At 41.9% G+C, this 21,600-nt stretch overlaps 1 protein-coding gene across 4 annotated transcripts in view; it reads right to left on the reverse strand.

The window, feature by feature from the left end:
* Positions 1-2,588: 2,588 nt before the first annotated feature.
* Positions 2,589-21,600, reverse strand: part of SLC35F2 (solute carrier family 35 member F2) — a 49,593-nt gene continuing 30,581 nt past the window's right edge. For 3 of the 4 annotated variants that reach the window (XM_055307161.1, XM_055307157.1, XM_055307160.1), the window contains exons 2-8: positions 16,922-17,097; positions 14,420-14,547; positions 10,326-10,485; positions 9,306-9,462; positions 8,727-8,779; positions 7,396-7,550; positions 2,589-3,592 (exon numbers count right to left, since the gene is read on the reverse strand). In XM_055307161.1, the coding sequence (XP_055163136.1) occupies positions 3,407-3,592; positions 7,396-7,550; positions 8,727-8,779; positions 9,306-9,462; positions 10,326-10,485; positions 14,420-14,547; positions 16,922-17,066 (984 nt within the window). In that variant the 5' untranslated portion in view covers positions 17,067-17,097 and the 3' untranslated portion in view covers positions 2,589-3,406. Of the gene's footprint in view, positions 3,593-7,395; positions 7,551-8,726; positions 8,780-9,305; positions 9,463-10,325; positions 10,486-14,419; positions 14,562-16,921; positions 17,098-21,600 lie in introns of all 4 variants that reach the window. The other variant, XM_055307159.1, reaches the window with a different exon arrangement.

A 21,600-nucleotide genomic window follows, 5' to 3' on the forward strand; every position in this document is an offset into this window, starting at 1 on the left:
AGCTTCTAGCTCTGCGAATCCTCCCCATCATACCAGAATCCAGCCTCTCTGCTGGGCAAGCGGTGGGTAGTAACCACTGATGGTGGGATGATCTCAGGGAACCATCTGAATACTTGCTGTATGGTCATGGAGTCAACAATTGTTCAAATGACTTTGATGTTTTTTATGGGCATCACTTCTGTTTCCCTTTCAACCTAACTTTCCTCCCCCAAAAGTATCTGCATTTTATTTTTCTAAAGAATTTATTTGAAAGAGGCAGAGAGCAAGTGAGAGAGAGCACAAGCAGGGGGGTGGGATGGAGGGAGAGGAAGCAGCAGGACCCCCCCCCCTCGCTGAGCAAGGAGCCCGATGTGGGACTGGGTCCCAGGACCCTGGGATCATGATGAGCTGAAGGCAGATGCTCAACCACTGAGCCACCCAGGCACCCAGTATCTGCACTTTAACATTGCTCAAGGGGCGCCTAGGTGGCTCAGTTGGTTGAGCAAGGACTCGTGATTTCAGCTTCTCCCTCTCCCTCTACTCCTCCCCACCCCCTCTCTCAAATAAATAAAATCATTTTTAAAAAATTGCTCAAATTAGACAATATTGAAATAAAGTGATCAAACAAACATTTGGGCCATTAAATCCTACAAGTAAAAATTCTGCTGTTCTAAAGAGCCCGGACGCCCCTGGGGATAGCATCTCTGGCTGCTGGACGCTCAAAGCGCCCTAAGACTACTGGAGAACCGCATGTTCAGCATTACTTAATTTCCTCATAAATCTCTTGCCTTTTAATCAGCTAAGTGGCTATCTGCTGAATTTCCCTGATTTATGGATATCTTTTGAGGGCTGAGGATATGTCCAGATACTAAGTGATTAAATGTGGATGAAAATGGCACATCACCATAATAATGACAGAAAAGAGAGTCGTGACTAGGCAGACAGCTTCTCGAAAGGGCAGGCTCCGGGCTGCAGGGAAACCTGCAGGAACAGGCTGGGTTTTGCACGAAAATCTTCCCAGCTCCTCTGCCAAGGCGCTGTGCTGGCTCAGCAGGGCCCGGCGGCCAGCCCCTCGGCATTCAGGGTTGCAGGAGCAGGAGCGCGGGCCCTGCAAGGAGCCCTGGTGGCTTCGGTGTTCCCACGGCCAGCGGACTCCGCGTGCCCTCCCAGAGAGGGCTCAGCCTGGGAACGCCATCCTCTGGCTGCGCATCAAAGACGGTGCCCTGCCGAGGGCACTCATCGCAACACCCTCTTTGAAAACAAAACATTCTGATTTAATGGGGCATTGCGGAGGCGAAGAAGAGGACGGTTCAGGTCACAGGTCTTGTTCCACCTGTTAACGCGCCACCTGCTGGACACGCCGTGGATAACACGTGGGCCGCGGGGCCCAGGAAGGTGAGAGAAGGTGGGTCGGTCGGGTCGCCGTCTGCCCACAGGAGAACCTACCTTCAAAGCACAGTGAAACGACCCCAGCATTCTTCTTCCGGCACGACCACAGGCCAAATGCACAATTTATTACCTCTATACAACATGAGGGAACAATCCAGCAGCCCTATTATACTATTCAGCAGGGGCTTTTTTTTTTTTTAATGGTATGAATATCTACAAGAACATAATTGAAAAATCAATATTGTCCTAATAGGCTGGAAAAGAATTTAGGAGAGGTTCTCAGCTTAAGAATGTGTTATGTTTCGGGATCCCTGGGTGGCGCAGCGGTTTGGCGCCTGCCTTTGGCCCAGGGCACGATCCTGGAGACCCGGAATCGAATCCCACATCGGGCTCCCGGTGCATGGAGCCTGCTTCTCCCTCTGCCTATGTCTCTGCCTCTCTCTCTCTCTCTCTCTCTCTCTGTGACTATCATAATTAAATTTAAAAAAAAAAAAGAATGTGTTATGTTTCAAAAGCTTGTAGGTGAGCCAGATGTTTGAAAATACATTTTCCATGAAAGTGGTATTACAGAGACTGGTGAAACTTTCAGTCTTTACAAACTTATTTAAACCAGGATGCACAGCTTTGCAGTACTATTAATTGTCATTCACAGCATTGCTTTCTCTGGAACACTGAATTCTAAGTGTTAATTTAGGATGCTCAAGTTCGAGAAACAGTAGAGCAGGGCAGGATAATACTGCCTGTATATGCCTGCACAAAAGGCCTTACTTGAGGTCTTCCCTTAAATGTTCTTAACTTTGACCAAAGACAAAGTTCATTTAATAAATGCCCAAGGGGGTGCCTGGGTGGCTGTCAGTCAAGCGTCTGCCTTCCGCTCAGGCCATGATCCCAGGGTCCTGGGATGGGCCCCACGTCAAACTCTCTGCTCAGTAGGGAGCCTACTTCTCCCTCTGCCGGCCAATCCCCCTGCTTGTGCCCTTTCATATAAACAAAATCTTTTTTAAAAAGCTTTAAAAATTAAAAATAAATAAAAAGTTTATTCCAGCAAAAGATTGTGGGCTCGCTCTGAAATCCCCTCCATCCCAACTTAACCCGGGATGGGTCTGCATTACCTTACAGAAGACATGATTCTGAAAAGTTTCCTATGAAAAAATCCTAATATATTAAGTCATTGAAAATCCAGAAGGGGAACTGGTTAGTCAAAGAAACCACACAATGACTGTACTTCCATGAAATCAAAAATTTTTAATAACATGAACATTTACCCTCAATTTCTTTATTACATTAAAAAAAAGTTTACATACAGAGTTTTTGTAAAGTGGCAGAGTGGTAGTTGATATAATGATGCTACATGCTTGCACTTTGTATTGAAGAAGTATCATAAAAATCTCATGGCACATTATAAATATTTGGTGAGAAGTAGTGTAGAGAACAATGCAGAGAGGGTCCTAGGTTTTCTGCACCACCCTCTTTCTAGCTTCTATGGTACTCACACTTGTTTCTCAGGATTTCTCAAGTGCTACTCCACCCATTTTGCTGCCATATGCAATCAATCAGCAGACTTGGTGTGGCATAAAGGCCACAAGGCTTGTGGACAAGGACTACCTCAGCAAGACAAAAGCCAGAAGCCTCCAACGGTGGAAAGCTACTCCACGACCACCCTGGACTGCCCAATCCCGACTGGCCAGCCCAGTGGACAACCTGCTCCGGGCTCTGTCTCAAGGCTGGATCATGCCTGGGTGTTTGCCCCACCGTGTGGGGCACCCCATTTCCCTGACGCTAGCAGGGATGGATCCTCAAACCCACAGAAACGCAATCCTAGCCATCTTGCCTTCTGCTCTATTTTCATCTTTCTACTTTTGATACATTATTTGTATTCCTTTGTAAAATCTAACCCCTGGATGCAATCCAGTGTTGCAGTGCTCGTTCCCCAGGTAGTAATTTTCCAAGCGTCCCCTCCGGGTTAGCAGGCTCAGCCTGCCTCCAGTGACAGCCCCCCATTTCCCGGGGAAACCTGGAAGGGCATCTCCTTCTCCAGCTACAAGGCAGCAGAATGGATCTCTTGCAGGGTCTCCTCAAGCTTTAGTCCTAGGTTGTCGATCCCGATGCTGGTGATGGGCGGCACGCTGCTCTCTGCAGGCTCAGCTGTGCGTGTCGGGGTGGAGCAGTACAGAATGAACCCCAACATGATGATGGTGAAGGACAGGATGTAGAGCACGGAAAACTAGGAGAAGAACAGGCTATGGATCACGGTCTCTGATAAACACGGTTGCTGCTGCCCTTTGCCAACTCTGCTTCAGGGATTCCCTTCTCATCTTTTTTCTGAAAGCTGCCTAAGGAGAAAGTTGCCCCAAGCCCTCCCGTGTGTATACTGGTCAATGCATGGTCTTGGAAAACATCACCTGCCACATCAGCCAAGTGGATCCTTGGATCTCTAGGAAATGGAACTTCTGCCTTTCTCTGTGATAGTCCAGCTGTACTTTCACCTTGCAACCAGTCCCACTTAGGGGAGAGAATCAAAGGTCAGCATGGATACCATGACAGAGCCAATTTCAGACCCGAAGTACCACATATGAAGTACTGGTATGAAACAGAGAAACACCTAAGATAAAATGTGGATGTACAGAGGTGACAAGTCCCCAACAACCCCTCATGTGTGCTATGCCATAAAATCCATGTTGTTAAAGTTTAATAAATTATCTTTCAGGAGACCAGTGTTACACAATTTTTTTTTTCAGATTTTATGTATTTATTCATGAGAGACACAGAGAGAGAGAGAGAGAGAGAGAGGCAGAGACACAGGCAGAGGGAGAAGCAGGCTCCACACAGGGAGCCCCATGTGGGACTCGATCCCGGGACCCTAGGATCACACCCTGGGCCGAAGGCAGGCGCCAAACCACGGAGCCACCCAGGCATCCCTACACAATCAAATTTATGGTGGACTGGGTAGATGCAGGTTTTTAGAGCTCATGAGACATCGTTTTTCAGAAAAGTCTCAAACCCAGAGAGGGTACGGGCCAGAAGACCACAGGGAACGATGCCCTGTGGGAGGAATCTCCTACACTCTCTGCTCCCAGCAGCTCTGGCTGCAGCAAGAGCCCATTCTGACAGACACACCACAAGGACAGACGGGAGTTCCTGGTGACCTTCTCCAACCCACCCCCTTTTCAGGAAAACAACCATCCAGGGCAAAATGCAGTGAAGACAAAACATCAATTCATTGTGTATTATACTGAAAATGGCATTCTGACATATGCCCAAAGTTCAAATAAATAATATTATACACTCTATTTGCTCTGATTTGAATTGAGGATCCATACAAAAGTTCAATTATTAAGGAAATTAATATTTGTTTTCAACAGCATGAAAGATAAAACACAGAAAGAGAAAAGCTAAAGACTGACCAAGGATGATGTAGTAAAAGTTAAGGAAAATAATGTATAATTAAATGCCTAGGATCATTTTTTTTCCCTTGAAACAGTAAACTCAAATTTATGAATGGTCTTGCTAATCTGATTTTAAAGTTAAGAACGGAGCATATGCTGGGGCACCTGAGTGGTTCAGTCGGTTGACTTCTGCTCAGGTCATGATCTCAAGATTATGGGATCAAGCCCTGCGTTGGGTGCCCCACTCAGAAGGGGGAGTCTGCTTCTCCCTCTCCCTGTGCCCTCCCCACTCCTCATGCTCTCTCTCAAAAAAATAAAATCTTAAAAAAAAAAAAAAGAATAGAGCACACTATTTTTGGTCAAGCCAATAAGATATTTTTAAATAAATATTTCATAGTATGCCCCCAAAGAGTTCTAATGCCTAAAAGGAATTCTAATAAAGGGATGACAAAGAAAAGCAGTAGGAAAACATAACAGATTGGGAAAGGAGAGGAGAGGAAGAGAAAAAGAAGAAAAAAACCAGATACTGTCCCAAAATTAGGAGGAACTAAATAGGGTTTTGAAATGAATATTAAGTACAGTGCTGGTCATCTTCAGCTCTGAGCTTCTGTGAGTCATCACTGGCTTCCCCACGTTATTTTTTTTTAAAGATGCTCAATTATTTCTTAACCTTAAGCCTCTACAGCTCTTTAAGGAATGGGACAGCCACAGCCCTCTCCAAAGGCAGGCACTCAACCACTGAGCCACCCAGGTGTCCCTGTGTCTGGATTTATACAGGAAGTTTCTTGTTGCTACTTTGGTCAGTATTGTTTCAAGATCAATTTTAGAGGAGGCAGAATCTGACACTGAGGAGTATGGAAATTCTTAAACTTCTTTTTCATCCATCCATTTAAAAAAAAATCAGAGCCAGGAGACACCTGGGTGGCTCAGAGGTCGAGCATCTGCTTTTGGCTCAAGGTGTGATCGCGGGGTCCTGGGATTGAGTCCTGCTTCGGGCTCCCTGCAGGGAGCCTGCTTCTGCCTCTGCCTGTGTCTCTGTCTCTGTGTGTGTCTCTCATGAAATAAATAAACAAATAAATAAATAAAAATAAAATAAAAAATCAGAGCCAAAGTTATTGTAGATACTACAATTTTAAGAACTGGTGGTATACTGGGCTTATAATTTTGTCTTTAAAAACTGTTTCTAAAATGCCAGGTCTATTCTTTAAGCTCTGAATGGTTTTCCACCTCTATAATTTACTCTAAAGATCACACCAGACTTCCCCTTTGCTCTACAAGTCTTGAAACGGCCTTTGAACAAAAACAATCAAATCTGATCTAAGAGTGAGCTGCTAGACATGCAGGGACAAAAATACGTAAGGCAAAAGAACTGAGAAAGAATTGAAAGTTTGCATGCTCTAATTTTGAGGATAACAGTTTAAAGTTACACAGTCAAAAAAATGACACACAAAAAGGCTTTTTCATGTTAACATTAAGAGCAGTGATGGGCAGCCCCGGTGGCTCAGCAGTTTAGCGCCACCTTCAGCCAAGGGTGTGATCCTGGAGACCTGGGATCGGTCCCACGTCGGGCTCCCTGCATGGAGCCTACTTCTCCCTCTGCCTGTCTCTCTCTCTTACGAATAAATAAAATATTAAAAAAAGAAAACATTAAGAGCAGTGAAAGAGCAAATATCTACAGAAGGGAGCTGACAATAGGTAGTGGCAGGTATACTTTCCCTTCAAAGCTTTTATCTCTGTAACCTTACTTCCTCCTTCCCACCTGGACACTATTTTACTTAGAAGAAGTTAAACTACTAAAGCTAAATCAATATACTGGGTTTAAAAAGAAAAAAGTGCAGGTGAGTGGGGCTGTATGTCCCATAGATAACCTATCACCACTAAGCTTCACCACAGAGTAGAAACACCATCATCCCCTAGTGGGGGCCACCTGAAATGCGAGCACAGCACCACAGCTCACTTCTAAGGCTCACTTTGCAGCCCTCAGCAATTGTTCTCATTCAAAAAGAGAAAAATCTGGGCCTGTCAGATCATTTCTCTGATTCACTCTGCATCTGTTACTTTTTAATGATGCTACTAAAAAGCTATAAATACTCCTCCGGTCTTAGTTCAAGAATACCTTAACCAGCAAGTTTGTAAAGATAACACCCAGTTTCTGTAACCTTGCAAGGCAAAATGGTCTATGCTTGTTAAGCAAAAATTTCTGAGAACTCACTGAACTAGGCATTGTGAGCTCATGGCCAGTTCCTGGGAATAGTGTAAATCAGTGCCAAACAATTTCTGCCTGGATACAAAATTTTTACAAGGACAAAGAAATGTATCAAGCAACAGTCAATATTCTAACTTATTTGTTCCAAGCTGGTCAACAAGCATTCACTGAAGGTATACTAAAGAAAGACTCCAGTGTAGCAGTTCTGAAAGTGTGCTCCCCAGACCTTGAGGGTACCCAAGACCCTTTCAGAAGTCTGTAACATCAAAACTCTTATAACACTAATAAGATGCTATCTGCCTGGAGTGTGGACTGTCCAATGAAATTCTTGCCAGCAAGATGAGGTTTTATTTTTGGATCTAAAATATTAAAGACACCTATTACTTCTTTTAGACCAAGCAAGTGTTCCTCTTTGAACATGTTCAATTTGCTTACCTTGTAGCCAAACAGAAAGAGTCCAAAGAAAAGACTGTAGAGGTCGGCTGTCAAGATGCCCAAGTTGACAGAAGTGGCACTAGTGACTTTAATCACTAGTGGCATGAAGCTGTATAGGCAAAACATACAGAGCGCAAACGCCACAAACAGCAGGGCTATGAGGAAAAAAAGTGGAGTACTTACTTAAAATTACGGAAGAAATTCCCTGATCCTTTAACACACCATATACAAAGCCACTTTGTTAACGCTCAGCATTGCACATGAGACACAGAAAGTGCTTGGGGGGAAAAAATAACCAGATATGACACAGAGGAAGGACTTCAAAATTGCAACAGGGTGTTAGATGGTGAAGGCCATGGACTTGCTCATGGCGTTACTAACAGCTCCGGCTGCCACTTCATCCACCCACCCCAGGCAGCGGGACGCCGGGATAAAAGGCCAATGAAACCAGGATCACTAAGAAAAATCACCCAGTATCTCTTGTGTGCTTTTATCTGGTTCACCGGTTGGACATGATTTGTGTAACCTGATTCAGAATAAAGTAATTTTATTCATCCAAGGCAGCTGACTGTTAAATCCATTATCTTTTGTTCATCTCATTAAACTGAGCACTTCCAGAAAGCACAGTGTAACCACCCTCTTCAGGACCCAGCTCATCACAGAGGGGCCTCGCTATTTAGGTCCACAACCACTCTTTCAACTCCACCCCCATATTCAACACCCCCACCCCACTCACACTCTCCCACACTCTGGCAATCCAAGTTACTTAATTGAATTAAATTATCCAAGCACAGCATATGAACTTCTATGACATTTTACAGACTATTTTTAACTTCTTTCCACCCACCATTAAGTGGCTCGAGTCTTTCCTAACTGTTCCACCACTGTTTTTCTACATTATTTATTTGTGCAGATGCCCAGGAATATGAGGCGAGAGTCATAATGGAAGGTGGTGGGTGATGACACGCCATCACATTATTTGGGTTAATGTTTCACAGATTACATCAAGCAGACAAGCTGCACACGAAGTTTGAAGACTTGCCATGCAGATCTAATTGAAAGTCGGTGTGACCAAAGGTCAGCCTTGTTCAGAATTCCTAGTAAAGAAAAGCTATTCCTGAAGGTAAAGATTAAGAATTAACTCCTGTGGAGGTTCATTTTCAGAGAAAACTCACTGTAAACCCCTGGAGCTCTCTGTGTACCGAATTACTCTGTGATTTTACGTAAAGGTTAAATATTACTTAAATGAAGTATTTATTTCTCAACGTATGTTTTTGTCACTTGGAGGAAATGATACTGACCAAAAAAAAGATGATCATTTATGTACGTACCAATTTTCCAGTCCCACTGAATGCTGGCAATATCCTTATATTCCACGATCAATCTATAAGATTAAAACAAGAAGTCAACGAGAGATCCAAATACTCATTTTCACTAGTTTATAAGCATTTTATTTGCTATCCTTCAGCTAAGGTGAGGAGTTTTGTTGACTTTTAAATTTTTCTTAGGGTATAAAAATAAATATCTTTAATATAAGTGACAAAGAATAAAAACAAAGGAGCCCACAAACATGCTTGACACCCTTCAAAGCACTTTTCCAATAGCAGCCAGCATGGCATTATGTTTTCCATTTGAATAGGGAGCTACTATTTTCTGGAAATAATTGAAAAATAAAGTCTGTACTGGTAATGCCTCTACCACACTGTAAGCAGAAATCCTAAGCATTGCACACACATGAGAAAATGAGGCAAAATCCTTGCTATTTCGAGAATCTTCTAATAGCTGGTTACACGTTACTGATTTCAAATGGGAATGGGGGCCAAATCAACAATGAATATTAGTAGCTGGAAAGTAATCATGTACCATTTATGTGCTTATTTTGGTTTTTAAAGGAGATTTTAGACTCTTACAGCTGTATGCCGCTGATGAGTGTCCCAAATAAGCCCACCATCCCTAAAAACTCCTGTCTGCTCAGCTTCTTCACAACATATTCTTCACACACATTGGAAACAGCATAGAGGGATGCTCCAAGAAGGACCAAGATGTCACCGATCAGTACATCACTACCTACAGGAAGATAAGACACAGAAAGGTAGAAGGTATCACTGTAGGGGATCTGCTCTAGCTTGTTTCCGGGAGTTCATCTGGTTAGCATTCATTTAAATAAGATTTTACAGAAGGAGAAACCCTGGTTTCTCGACATTTAAGGACTCTAACTCCTCCTCTCACTTTCTGGCACAATCCTGCTGTGATGTTTCATGTTTTGACCCCCTAGGAGACAATGAGACTGGAAGATGGGAGTACATACAATAATGTAAGGCTTTAGGAAATGATTCTATGACATAGAAATTAATGGAATTTATGGAAGGGAATTCACTAAAAACTACAGAGAAGGAAGTGAGGTGGTCAAGGCAATTGTCCTTCAATCAAAGGACACAATGAAGTCACTCCCTTCACTGTGAACTCAAAGACTGTTTTTAGATTTTATACCATCAATTGCCTGAACTTTGACCCAAAGAATGTCTGTGTTCATGCACAGAGCAACTGGAAAAGAAGTCAGTCATCCAGTGGACACCAAGTTTCCTTTTGATAAAAAGCCAAGAACCTACAGTAGGTTTTCTAATCTAAATGTATGGACCAAAAGAAGACTATTGCAAATATTTAAAGACACTTCTCTCTCATGAGACAAACACAAAACTATTTAGTGTGACAAAAAGGAGCAAGGACCATGGGTGAGGAGGAACATGAAATGTGCTTTGTGGAAGAGGTTCCCATAGCAGAAGCAAGTAAATCTGAAAGTAAAACTTAAAAGACAGTCTAACGAGGACCTGTTTTCTGTCTTTTGCCATATATCTTTTCAACAGAAAAGTAAAAACATGAGTAAAACTTTTTTCTGTGAACTGAACGGGAAATGAGTACCACAGCCTCACCTGAGTTGTCTTCCCTCCCTGCTAGTATGTCTGCACCGACCATCGTCCCCACGCCCAACAGACAAACAGCCACAGCGATGAAGTGGATCACTCTGTATCTTGCATAAAGGATAAACCATGAGAGAGCCATCAACACAGGAATCCCAAAGCAGTCCAAAAGCTGCAGGGAAGGAAAAACAAACAGCTTCAGGCATCCATCCTTGGCTAAAAGATGGGTAAATAATAATTAGAGTCAGCACCGATTACTGCCAGCTCTGGATATTTCATTCAGTGATTTACCTGGATTAACTCTTTGAATCTTCACAACCCTGTGAGATTGAAATCACAATCCCCATTTTTACACATGAGGGAAACAAAGGCACAGACAGGTGAAATGAGCTGCCCTCAAATCCTATAGATTTGGAAGAAGTGGGAGAACCAGCTGAGGACCCCAGGAATCCTGCCTTACAGCCTGTGCTGTGCATTCATCCTTAGGCCCAGGAGGCTGACCTGCCTTCCCTCCTGCACCAGCTCACTCACTCAACGAATACTTTCGCATCTCACATGTGGGACACATGAAGAGAAGAGCTGGAGTGTAGAAAACAGGAGGGACACAGCCCAGCCCTCAGGAGCATGCAAAAGGCTAGACAGACAGACTAAATAGTCAAGCAAGCAGATACTTAATTGTCGTTGGGCTGAGTGCCACTAAGAAATACAGGTGATCGTCAGAAAGGCTAAATTAACGCCGTCTCCCTGGACAAAGTGTCCAACCCCACCCTAGCTCACAGCAAATCCTCTTGTACATCTTCAACGTATATTCATTTCTCCATCACCTGTTGTTTGTGGGTCCAGAAAATACCTGCTATACCTCTGATACTGCCAGCCTAAAAGGCAGTGCCAAAACCACAATGAATTCAAAATCACTTGTAAGATAAAGGGAAAATGGAGATTATATTCACTCCATTCTTGAATTCACAGATTTTGTGAAGTGAAATCAAAGATAAAATATATTCCGTATACTAACAACATTCCTGAACCCGTTTTATTGCTCCTGCTGTTCTTTTTTTAACCTTGTCTCTGACTCCCTCTGTATCTGTCTAGTTTTGGACAGGGCAGGCCCTAAATCTCCAGCAGCCTGTTTGATCCCGTCCACAGCTGCTGACTGATTGCCTTTCAAGCAATGTCATTGTTGGAGGCCGGGCACCTTGCCTCCTTATTTATTCCAGAGGCAGAACTCTAATCCCCTAAGTGGTTTACTGAGCCTGCCTGAATAACAAACCATTAAACGATGCAAATGATAACAGCCTGTCCCTGAAGACACCAGCAGAATCCAGCCATAATGACTTAACAAAGTCATTAAATATAAAAAGTAAAAAAAGGTCACTCTCAAAACTCTCACAGGAGATTCCCTATCCTTAAATTGTGTCTTAAAATCAAACTTAAATTTGTTCTATTTTGGGGGGCGGCTGGGAGTCTCCGTGGGTGAAGCATCTGCCTTCGGCTCAAGTTATGATCTCAGGGTCCTGGGATCAAGTCCTGCATTGGGCTCCCTGTTCAGTGGGGAGTCTGCTTCTCCCTCTCCTGCTACCCAAATAAATCACTTTCTCTGCCAAATAAATCAATAAAATCTCTAAAAAAATTTTTTTGTTCTATTTTTAACAATTTTTGGTGGGCAGTAAGTGGCCATATAAGGGAGCTGCCTGTGTCATCCTGCCACTGACCAGCTGTGTGCACTCTGAGTCCCTTGGCATGACAGTATGAAATGAAGAGAACAGACAAATGATCCCCCAGGTCCCTTCCTACCATAAAGTTCCACAACTTTTCATCTGATATCCAGTATACTCAGCCATCTATCTATATCAATTCCCCTTTTCACATGTACTATTGGTGATGGATGTCTTCTCTTTGATGCTTTCAGCCCCAAGAGCCTCCCTACTTAATTTAATCTTTAAAAATTATTGTTCAGCCACAGTAGGCAAGGTACTAAGTCAGACCCTCGGGTAGGGGAGGCATACATACAAAATGAGTTAGACTTTGTTAGAAATACTTTATTAGAGATAGTGCACAGAGGAGAAAGTGAGATTGAATTAAGCCTTAGAGAATGGAGGACAGGGCTTCAAAAAGCATTGTGTTCTAAAAAGACCAGAGAAATGCAATGGAGGAGAAGCTGGCTGTGGGTGGAGAATGAGCAGAGGTGGCCGTCAAGTGGGAGCCCTAGTCCACGCAGTGCCAATGGCCAGTGACAGTCACCACCCACTGCAGCAGGGAGCATTAGCTCTTAGATGCCCTTTTTATAATATACTCCTTGCGAGGATCAAAAGCACCTAACTTTTGACAACCAAATGCTTAGGTTCTTCTAAGAGGCTAGAATGAAAGAAATTGTTTTCTCTCTCTCTCTCTCTCTCTCTCTCTCTCTCTATCTATCTATCTTTTTAAGATTTTATTTATTTGAGAGAGAGAGCATGAGAGAGAAATTACAAGCAGGGGGGAGGGGTCAGGAGAGAAGCAGACTCCCTGCTGAGCAGAGAGCCTGATGTGGGGCTTGATTCCAGAACCCTGGGATCATGACCTGAGCTGAAGGCAGATGCTTAACTGACTGAGCCACCCAGATGCCCAAAGAAATTGTTTTCAATAATAAGGCATGGACTTCAGTCACAAAGACCCAACTGTAAGTGTTTTTGCTTAGCTATGTTTAGACCTTGTAACAGTTCAAAACTGACAATCATTGGTCATCAAGCAACCAAAGTTTCTGGGAATTATAATCAAGCAATTAAATTGCATATGAGATTAGGAGGGTAGATGTGCCTAGAACAATGCCATCGTCTACATACATATCTGCTTAGTACCCATAATTAAAAGCACACATAGTCCTATTTGTGATTAACTTCATCCTTTAGATAACTTCTGGTTTTAATTTTTATGAATGCTGGGCTGTGTGCCTCCTGTTGATATCTGTCTGAACGCATAATTCCCCAAACCAAAAGGTCTGATGAAGACAATGCTTAGCACAAGTTAGCACAAGGTTGGGACGCCTGCGTGGCTCAATAGTTGAGCATCTGCCTTCAGCCCAAGGCGTGATCCTGGGATTGAGTCCCATATCAGGCTCTCTGCATGAAGCCTGCTTCTCTCTCTGCCTGTGTCTCTGCCTCTGTGTGTGTGTGTGTGTGTCTCATGAATAAATAAATAAAACCTTAAAAAAAATTAGTACCAGGTTACAGAAGAAGAAATATTTAATATGATGCGTTTCCAATAACAGTAGCATTTCATGTATATTCATGTTGGGACAGTACTGAATTTTCATCAATCCTTATGTCTTCCAAGTCAAATAAGTCTCATAATACTACAATTTTTCCAGAGATGAAATAAGGACATCTCTGCTTCCTAGTGAGAAAACTGATGCACCCAAAAGTTGCAAGTTTACTATACTGTGAAGACTAAACCTGGTATCAGAGTCTCTCACCTTCACCTCCCTTCTTAAACCATTTCATTGTTAGCAGTGGTGAGTCAGTGTCATGATACAGCTCAGAGTCTGCTAATATTAAGACAACTGAATCAGTCTTCTCAACATTGAATTAAAAAGTTCTGCTCTGCAGGAACATTTTTCTTTCAATCCAGCCAGAATAAACCTAAAAAAGGAACAGGGATACCAGTTTTACCTCTGGCTACCCAAGATGCTTAATCTCTACAAGTTTCCTTCCAGTGATCTCAATGGTTCCTTTGTACTGAATATCTACTTTCCTAGAAAACTTCCTACTGGTCTGTAGCACAAAAGTATATTCCCTTGATATGTGATCTTTAGGCAAACTTAAAAAAGAACTCTTGTCAACATCATAGCATCAATTGCCAACTAAATGTTTATACTTATTTTGGTAGAAGCTGTTCTCTTCTGCAACAGCATTGGCAGTTTGGGAACCTATTAACTTGTATACATTTTCACTAATTCCAGGAAGTTTTACTCATTAGCACATATGCTCCATGAAGAAACAGATAGTATCCACCTATGTTTAGGTTTTCTGCAAGGAACAGGTTTTCAATAAAATTTGGTTAGCACATATGGGTTCAGATTCTTTTCTTGAACCTGGAAAACCCACACTGGTCAGAGGATGCTGCCTTACCTGGACGCTGGTGAGAGTCGTGTACTGGTATGCCCTGACGATCAGGTAATTAGCTTCCACGTCTGCTAGTCCAAGCAGGATATATTTCCACCATTTACTCTTCAAGATGCACAGAAGGTTATCACCACCTGGATTAAAGAAACTTGGGTTGGGACATGTGACTTGAAAATGATGCTAGGTAAGTTAATTTAGAGATTGAAGAGTCAAAGCAAGGGTTTACTATGTATTTTGAATGCGGCCACTCCTAATTTCCATTACTTATAACCAAAATGCCTACAATAGCATTTTTTATTGAGACCCAAGCTGTCAGCATAGATCAAGTGTTTAAAGAAAACACCAGAGACAAAGTAAATAGGACAAAAGTGATTAGATTTCCTTTCCTACTGTAACAGAAATATAATATCCAGGTATGGGTTTGGATGCTGCCATTTCTGACAAATACAGATTATTCTAAAAAAAAAAAATCAAATGTTTTCTTATGAATTCATTGGTTATTTAACTGTTACACGTGGTCATTCTTTTGGAAGAGATGTGCTTTCAAGAGAAAATTAAGTCAGTGATGGGTTTGGAAAAAAAAAAAAAAGACTTGGTGGGACCCTTGAAGAAACACCTTTTATCTCCCAAATTCTACTTTATTCAAGTTTAACAGCAATTCACTCCTTTTTTTTTTCTTTCTTCTTTTTTTTTTTTTTCAATTCACTCCTTTTGAGAATCTAGTAGACAGGAGCTATATAGTTAGCACAGATATGAGAAGGCTTTATGGTAAAAAATAATAATAATAACCTACAAGTGGGAATCATAATCAAATAATTATCATTAAAGCCCAATTAGCAGGAACATCTGAAAATACAAAGTTAGTCTTCCTCAACACAATATGGCATGGCAGGTGCCCACCAACCATCCCTTTGGGGAGACCTCACCGATATATTTATGAGTCACACTGACTTTCTCCTAAGGCCAATGCTTACAGAGGAGCAAAGTCCAAAGCTATCAACCATGTATCCCATTCTACTTCCAACTCCCGAAGCTCTTGTTAAATTTGACACCTTCCCCATAAGATGTTTTTCCCCCTCCCACAACTGGTTTCCACTTTCAAAAGTCAATCACCGATCCCGACACTGGAACACCACTGATGCACCCAGGTTCACATTACATGATGATTCGCAAACACTACTGATTTGTTACAGACCTTAAAGTGATGAAAATGGAAGGTCTGCTCTTCTCGAACAGTTTGGGTTATACCCATCGTCTTCACATTTCTGAATTCAATTTCATATCATTTATTCTCATGAAGGACTATTTCACGAGTCCTGCTCTATCCTTGCGGGAAGGATGTCTGCCAGGATTAGTAGCTCCTGGTGCAGAGCGGTGGGGACAGTGGGGCTCAGAGGCAGGCTGTCTGGGCTGGATCCCAGCTCCACCACATCCCACCTATATGACTCACAGCCAGTCACCTAGGTGCTACATGCCTCAGTTTCCTCATCTGCAAAGTGGAGATGATAATCACACCTACCTGCTTCCTTGGGAGGATCCAGTGAGGTAACACATAGCCAAAATGCATTAAACAATTAAAATGATGCCTGACACAATAATATTGGCCAGAATCTAGCTTTTCCCATTTTCTAGCTAGCTAGAAATCATAATTCTATGACTCTAAAACAATTTCACCCAGGCGTCTGGGTGGCTCAGGTGGTTAAACCTCTGACTCCTGATTTCGGCTCAGGTGGTGATCTCAGGGTGGTGGGATGGAGCCCATGTCAGGCTCAGTGGAGAGTCTGCTGGAGATTCTCGCCCTCTGCCCCTCCCGCTGCTTGTATGCATGCACTTTCTCTCTCTAAAATAAATAAAACTTGGGAAAAAAAAAACTGATAAATTCTTAAAAAGAAAAATCCAGTGATAAAGATGCTAATTCCTTGCCAATTCTTTGTCTTTGTTTCTCTCACAACACAGACTGGATCCACATGAAACCGATGTTCCATTTAACATTCTCCACTTGGCTGGAAATACATATTTTGCAGAGTAAGCCTCTTTTTAAGGGTTTTTTAGTATTTCTCTTAAATGTATCAACCACAGGAGAAAAAAAATAACCTAACTCATAATGGCATCTACACTTTTTTTGTATTTTTATTTTTTAATTTTATTTTCTTAAAGTAATCTCTACATTCAACATGGGGCTCAAACTCACAACCCTAAGATGATCAAGAATCCTGTGTTGAGCCAGCCAGGCACCCCAGTGCCTTTTTTTTTGTTTTGTTTTGTTTTGTTTTGTTTTGACAACTTCTGAAATAGTTTGGTGCTTCCTGTTTTAATCAACAATTTCAGAGAATTACACATAAATGTCCAGTTACTATTTTCATAGCATTCATACTTTTCTGCTAACTTCTATGAAAAAATAATTTCCTGTTTTTGGCTTTACTTCACATTTTATTTTCTAAATATCCAGAAGCCAAACATTTTTATGAAGATAATTTGTTGAAAAGGTCATTTCCACATTTGACCTACCTGACTGAAATGCCAGCATCACTGTATAAAATAGAAACAGCAAGCAATAGTTGATAAAGCTCTGAAGCATAGGGGCGTTCACTTTGTATTTTTCTGCCAGGTACTGGCTGGTGATGGCAGTCCCGCATATACACAAGGACAACATCTGACCCAGGGCAATTGTCTTCAAAATATTCCTAGAAAATAAAGGAGAAAATCAGAATAATTCACAAGTTATTCTTTACACACACACACACACACACACACACACACACACACAGTCCACCCAAAGAAATATTCTAATTATTCCAGGTGCTTCTTTATTTCACTTTATTGGTTACTTCATATACACAAAAACTAAAGTTTTGTATCTTGAGACACTGTATCTTTACTCTTTCACATTTCTGATTTTCCCCTTCATTCCCAGAAAAATACATAATCCCCCACTTTACTGATCACATATTTTTTTGATTTCCAAGCTGTGTCCTATACTATCTGAAGTGTGTGTGTTATTTTTCTTTAATGCAACTTTAACTCTAGTTTTAAATTCTTCCTATGCAGTAAGTATTTAGCATTTTCTCATCTTTCATTCTTCCAGAGACTTGATTTCTTCAACTAAGAAGCAATGGCTTTCAAGGTAGCCTGCATGTTTGAATCATGGACACTTTTTTAAAGCATTATTTATTTATTATTTATTTATTTATTTATTTATTTATTTATTTATTTATTTATTTATTTGAGAGAGGACACATGCATAAGTGTGAGTGGGCGGAGGAACAGAGACAGAATCTCAAGCAGAGTCCCCACTGAGTGCAGAGCCAGACATAGTGCTCAATTCCATGTCCCCAAGATTATGACCTGAGTTGAAATCAAGAGTCTGACGCTAAACGACTGAGCCACCCAGGCACCCCCGAATAATGGAGATTTTGAATACCAATGTCCAGCTGTACCAGGACCAACTGCATCATCTCTGGCAGTGGATCCCAGGCACCAGTGATGTTCCAAGCTACCTGGGTGATTCCAATGTGCAGCCAAGCCTCTGAATCAGCCAAGCTCCAGAAGCTGGCACTTTGGATCCATAAAAGAGAAAAACCCAGACTCTGCCTTTGGCGTTTAAAAAAAGAGGCATCTTAACAACCAACCAAAGCCTTGTCAGTGCCGATGAAAAGTAGAGGATGACATGAAAGATGCCACAGTGGCTGAGTGCACAGAACCTAGCAGCCCATTAACCCTCAGGGGGAAGTGTTGAAATGATCTCTGGGTTTCTTTTTGTTTGTTTAATATTTTATTTATTTGAGAGAGAGAGCGCGTGTGCACAATGAGCAAGCTCATGGTGGGGAGGGGCAGAGGGAGAGAGTCCGTCTTCAGGCAGACTGTGCTAAGTGCAGAGCCCACCACGGGGCTTGATACCATAACCCTGACACCAGTGACCTAAGTTGGACACACAACTAACTGCCAATGGAAGAATGAGCAACAGTGTTGAAGACAGATTTATTATTATTATTATTATTATTATTATTATCATCATCATCTTATTAAAGGAGCAAGGAAGTTTAAACATCTGGGAGATGAGCAGAAGGCAGTATGAGTGAAAACTTGAAGACTGACAAAAAAGGAATTGAAAAAAGATTATGAAGATCTTCCAGATCCTGGAAGATCAGAGATCAGGAATGGGAACACTGCAATTTTTGCTTAAATTGCTCTCTATATAAATAATTCTCTAAGCAAAGTAGAAAATACTAAGAATGCAGAAGACAAAGAGGATCTCTTTGTCTCTAAAAGTTTACAATGTATTTTTTTCCTCTGGAATGTTGCTTCAGTAATTTGCAACTGACCTCAAACAATCCTAGCACAGGGACAGAAAGAGAAAGGGGAAGTCCACTGGGTGAGTCAACCCTAAACACGCTGGTAGAGCCTTTGCCACATGCCAGGACATGAAGGTAAAAACTGAGGGGCACCTGGGTGGCTCAGGTGGTTAAGTATCCAACTTGAATTCAGCTCAAGTCATGATCTCAGGGTCATGGGATGGAGCCCCCTGTTGGGGTCTGTGCTGGGCATGGATCCTGCTTAACATTCTCTCCCTCTCCTTCTGCTCTTCCCTCACACTGTGTGTGCACACACCCTCTCTCAAATTAAAAAAAAAAAAAATCAAACTAAATAGGCACCCTCTACCTCAGAGGTTCAGAGTCTACTGGGGATAAAGAGACACATAAACTAGGAATTAGGGCAAGACAAGTGCTACAATGGGCTAGCTTACAAAACTTCAAGAGGTCGCCAAACACAGCAAGGAAAGGCATTCTAAGCAAAAGGAACAGCATATACCAAGGCACACAACCCTAAGGCAATATGGCACAATCAGGGATTTCAAGTGGGTTGCTGTAATTGCAAAGGAGGTGAGAGAGGAATATGGTAGCAGATGAGGATGGTAAAAGTCCACACAAGCCAGACCAAGAAGGGCCTTGGATATAATGCTTTAAAGTTCGCATCTTATCTTGCTGGTGGTGAGATCACTGAAATCTTCTAAATAGGACAGAGTAAAGTGACCAGCAAGTCAGTAATCATTCCTGAGTCCCTAAATATGTCATAGCACATAGCACCAAGACCTTACCCTTAATGCCTAACATGAAAACCAGTTAAAGAGGAAATTGGACAGAGAGGATCTGAAAACCTGGTTTTCTAAATCAGGCAACTGGACAGATCACAATATGGTTAACCAAGAGCCAAAGGGCAGCAGAAAAAGGCACATCTGCACAAGATAATAACTCCATCTCAGATATGCTGGACTTTTAATTACGAGACAGTCAAGAAAAAATATCCAGTAGGCAGTTTAGAGCTGGGAAAAAGGACTAGGTTGTAGAAACAAATTTGAGAATCAAGAGCCATCTCTTCCTGAAACCTTTCTATGGATCCCTCTATGCTTAAACAAAAACTAAACTTTAAAATGGCCTATAGGGCACCCCATCATCTGACTCCTGGCTCTCTTTGCCAGTCTCATCAGCGACTACTCTTTCACAGCTTTAATTTTTGATTTTATATATATAACAAAGTATAATGTACAGCCAACATGTATTTATGTATCTATCAGAATAAAATAGAGGCAACATCAACACATCCTCCTCCTGCTGTCCCCCGCCTCAGTTCTCCTGGTATTTATGCCATACATTTCCATATATTTTAATATTTATGTAAATATCCCTAAGCAATAAGTAGTATTGTTTTGCCTATTTTAAAATTCTATATGAACAGCATAATATGTATGTTTACTTTTACAACTCACTATTTTGATCATTATGGGAGAGTCATCCATGTTGCTACACTGGTTCTGGTTCATTCCCTTCTACTACATGATCATCACTTGATCCATTCCCTTCTTGATATTTAGGTTGTATTCAAATGTGTGTGTGTGTATGTGTGTGTGCATGCGCTCTTATAAACAATGCCTCTGCAAACATTCTTGCCTATGTCTCCCAATGTACCTAGCAAAGAATTTTTCTGGTTTTTACAAATGGGTTGCTGATATGCTAAGATATAATCTCCTCAGGATGGCCTGATTATAAGCACTCAGGATGGCCTGATGGGGACTACTCAGAGCATCCTACAAATACAATGACTTCCTATTTGCTTCATGGAGTTTAAAGGAATCATTTGCTCTGGAGAAATACTAAGAGTGGAATCGTTGCTCTTAGGCTAGCAGAAGCATCTTTGATTTTATTTGCTTTGCTAGATGGCTCTTCAAAAGGTTCTATTATTTCATGTTGTTTACTATGTTACTTTCAAAAGGAAGGCACTGAAGGAATCTCCACCCTTCCAGGGGAAGAATGGTATCAGTAACTGGCCAGATGCAAAGACATTTTTTTAGGCTACTGAAGGAAATTTTCATCCCGGTGAGCAGAGTTCAGCACTTGCTCCCACAAGGGTAGCATCCTTTCTAGGGATGCTCTACCCATCACAGCGTGATAAAACAACATGGATCCAGGGGTTCTTACCTCTTCCCCTTGTGCTCACTTCTTTCTAAAGGAGAAACTTATTCTAGATTTTAGGCTAAACAAAAGAAATTTGCTACTTGGTCTATATAGAGCACCAGGAGTCTACAGAAGTTAGAGAACCAAAACCAAAACCAAAGCCAATCCATTTTGTGTCCCTGTCCCCAGCTACATACTCAGGATCATGTGAAGAACCAAAGTTCTGTACTCCTGAGACTTTCTTCCAGGGAGGACAGGATGTTTCCTCAGGTCCCTTTCTTTAAGCAAATTTGAACCTGATCTATTTAGTCTTTTAAGAGCTGAGAGCACTGACTTCCTTTCCCTCCTCCACACTGGACGACTATGGGTGAATTATGGAGCCCTTCAGTCATTTTTCTCATCTGTAACAGGAGGGTAATGATACTTCTTCTCTGGATAGTTGTGAGGATTATGTGGAGAATGTGTGTTAGTATGATACCAGTTGACAATGAAATGCAGGAGAATTGGAACCATTTCTTCATTTAGATCCCCTTCCTCACATGATCCTGAGTATGTAGCTGGGGACAGGGACACAACTTTTGTTACCATGGCTTCACATTTAAGCATCTGGACAAGGTCCAAGTTCCCACGAATCTGGAACTGAACATGGGGGCCTCTCTAAACCATAATAAAACCTGTCCCTTTCTAAGGGAAGCTGCCAGAAGCAACGTGCACCTAACCATGGGACATATCCTGTCA

Source organism: Nyctereutes procyonoides, unplaced genomic scaffold (genome assembly GCF_905146905.1).
Source record: "Nyctereutes procyonoides isolate TBG_1078 unplaced genomic scaffold, NYPRO_anot_genome, whole genome shotgun sequence".
NCBI lineage: Eukaryota > Metazoa > Chordata > Mammalia > Carnivora > Canidae > Nyctereutes > Nyctereutes procyonoides.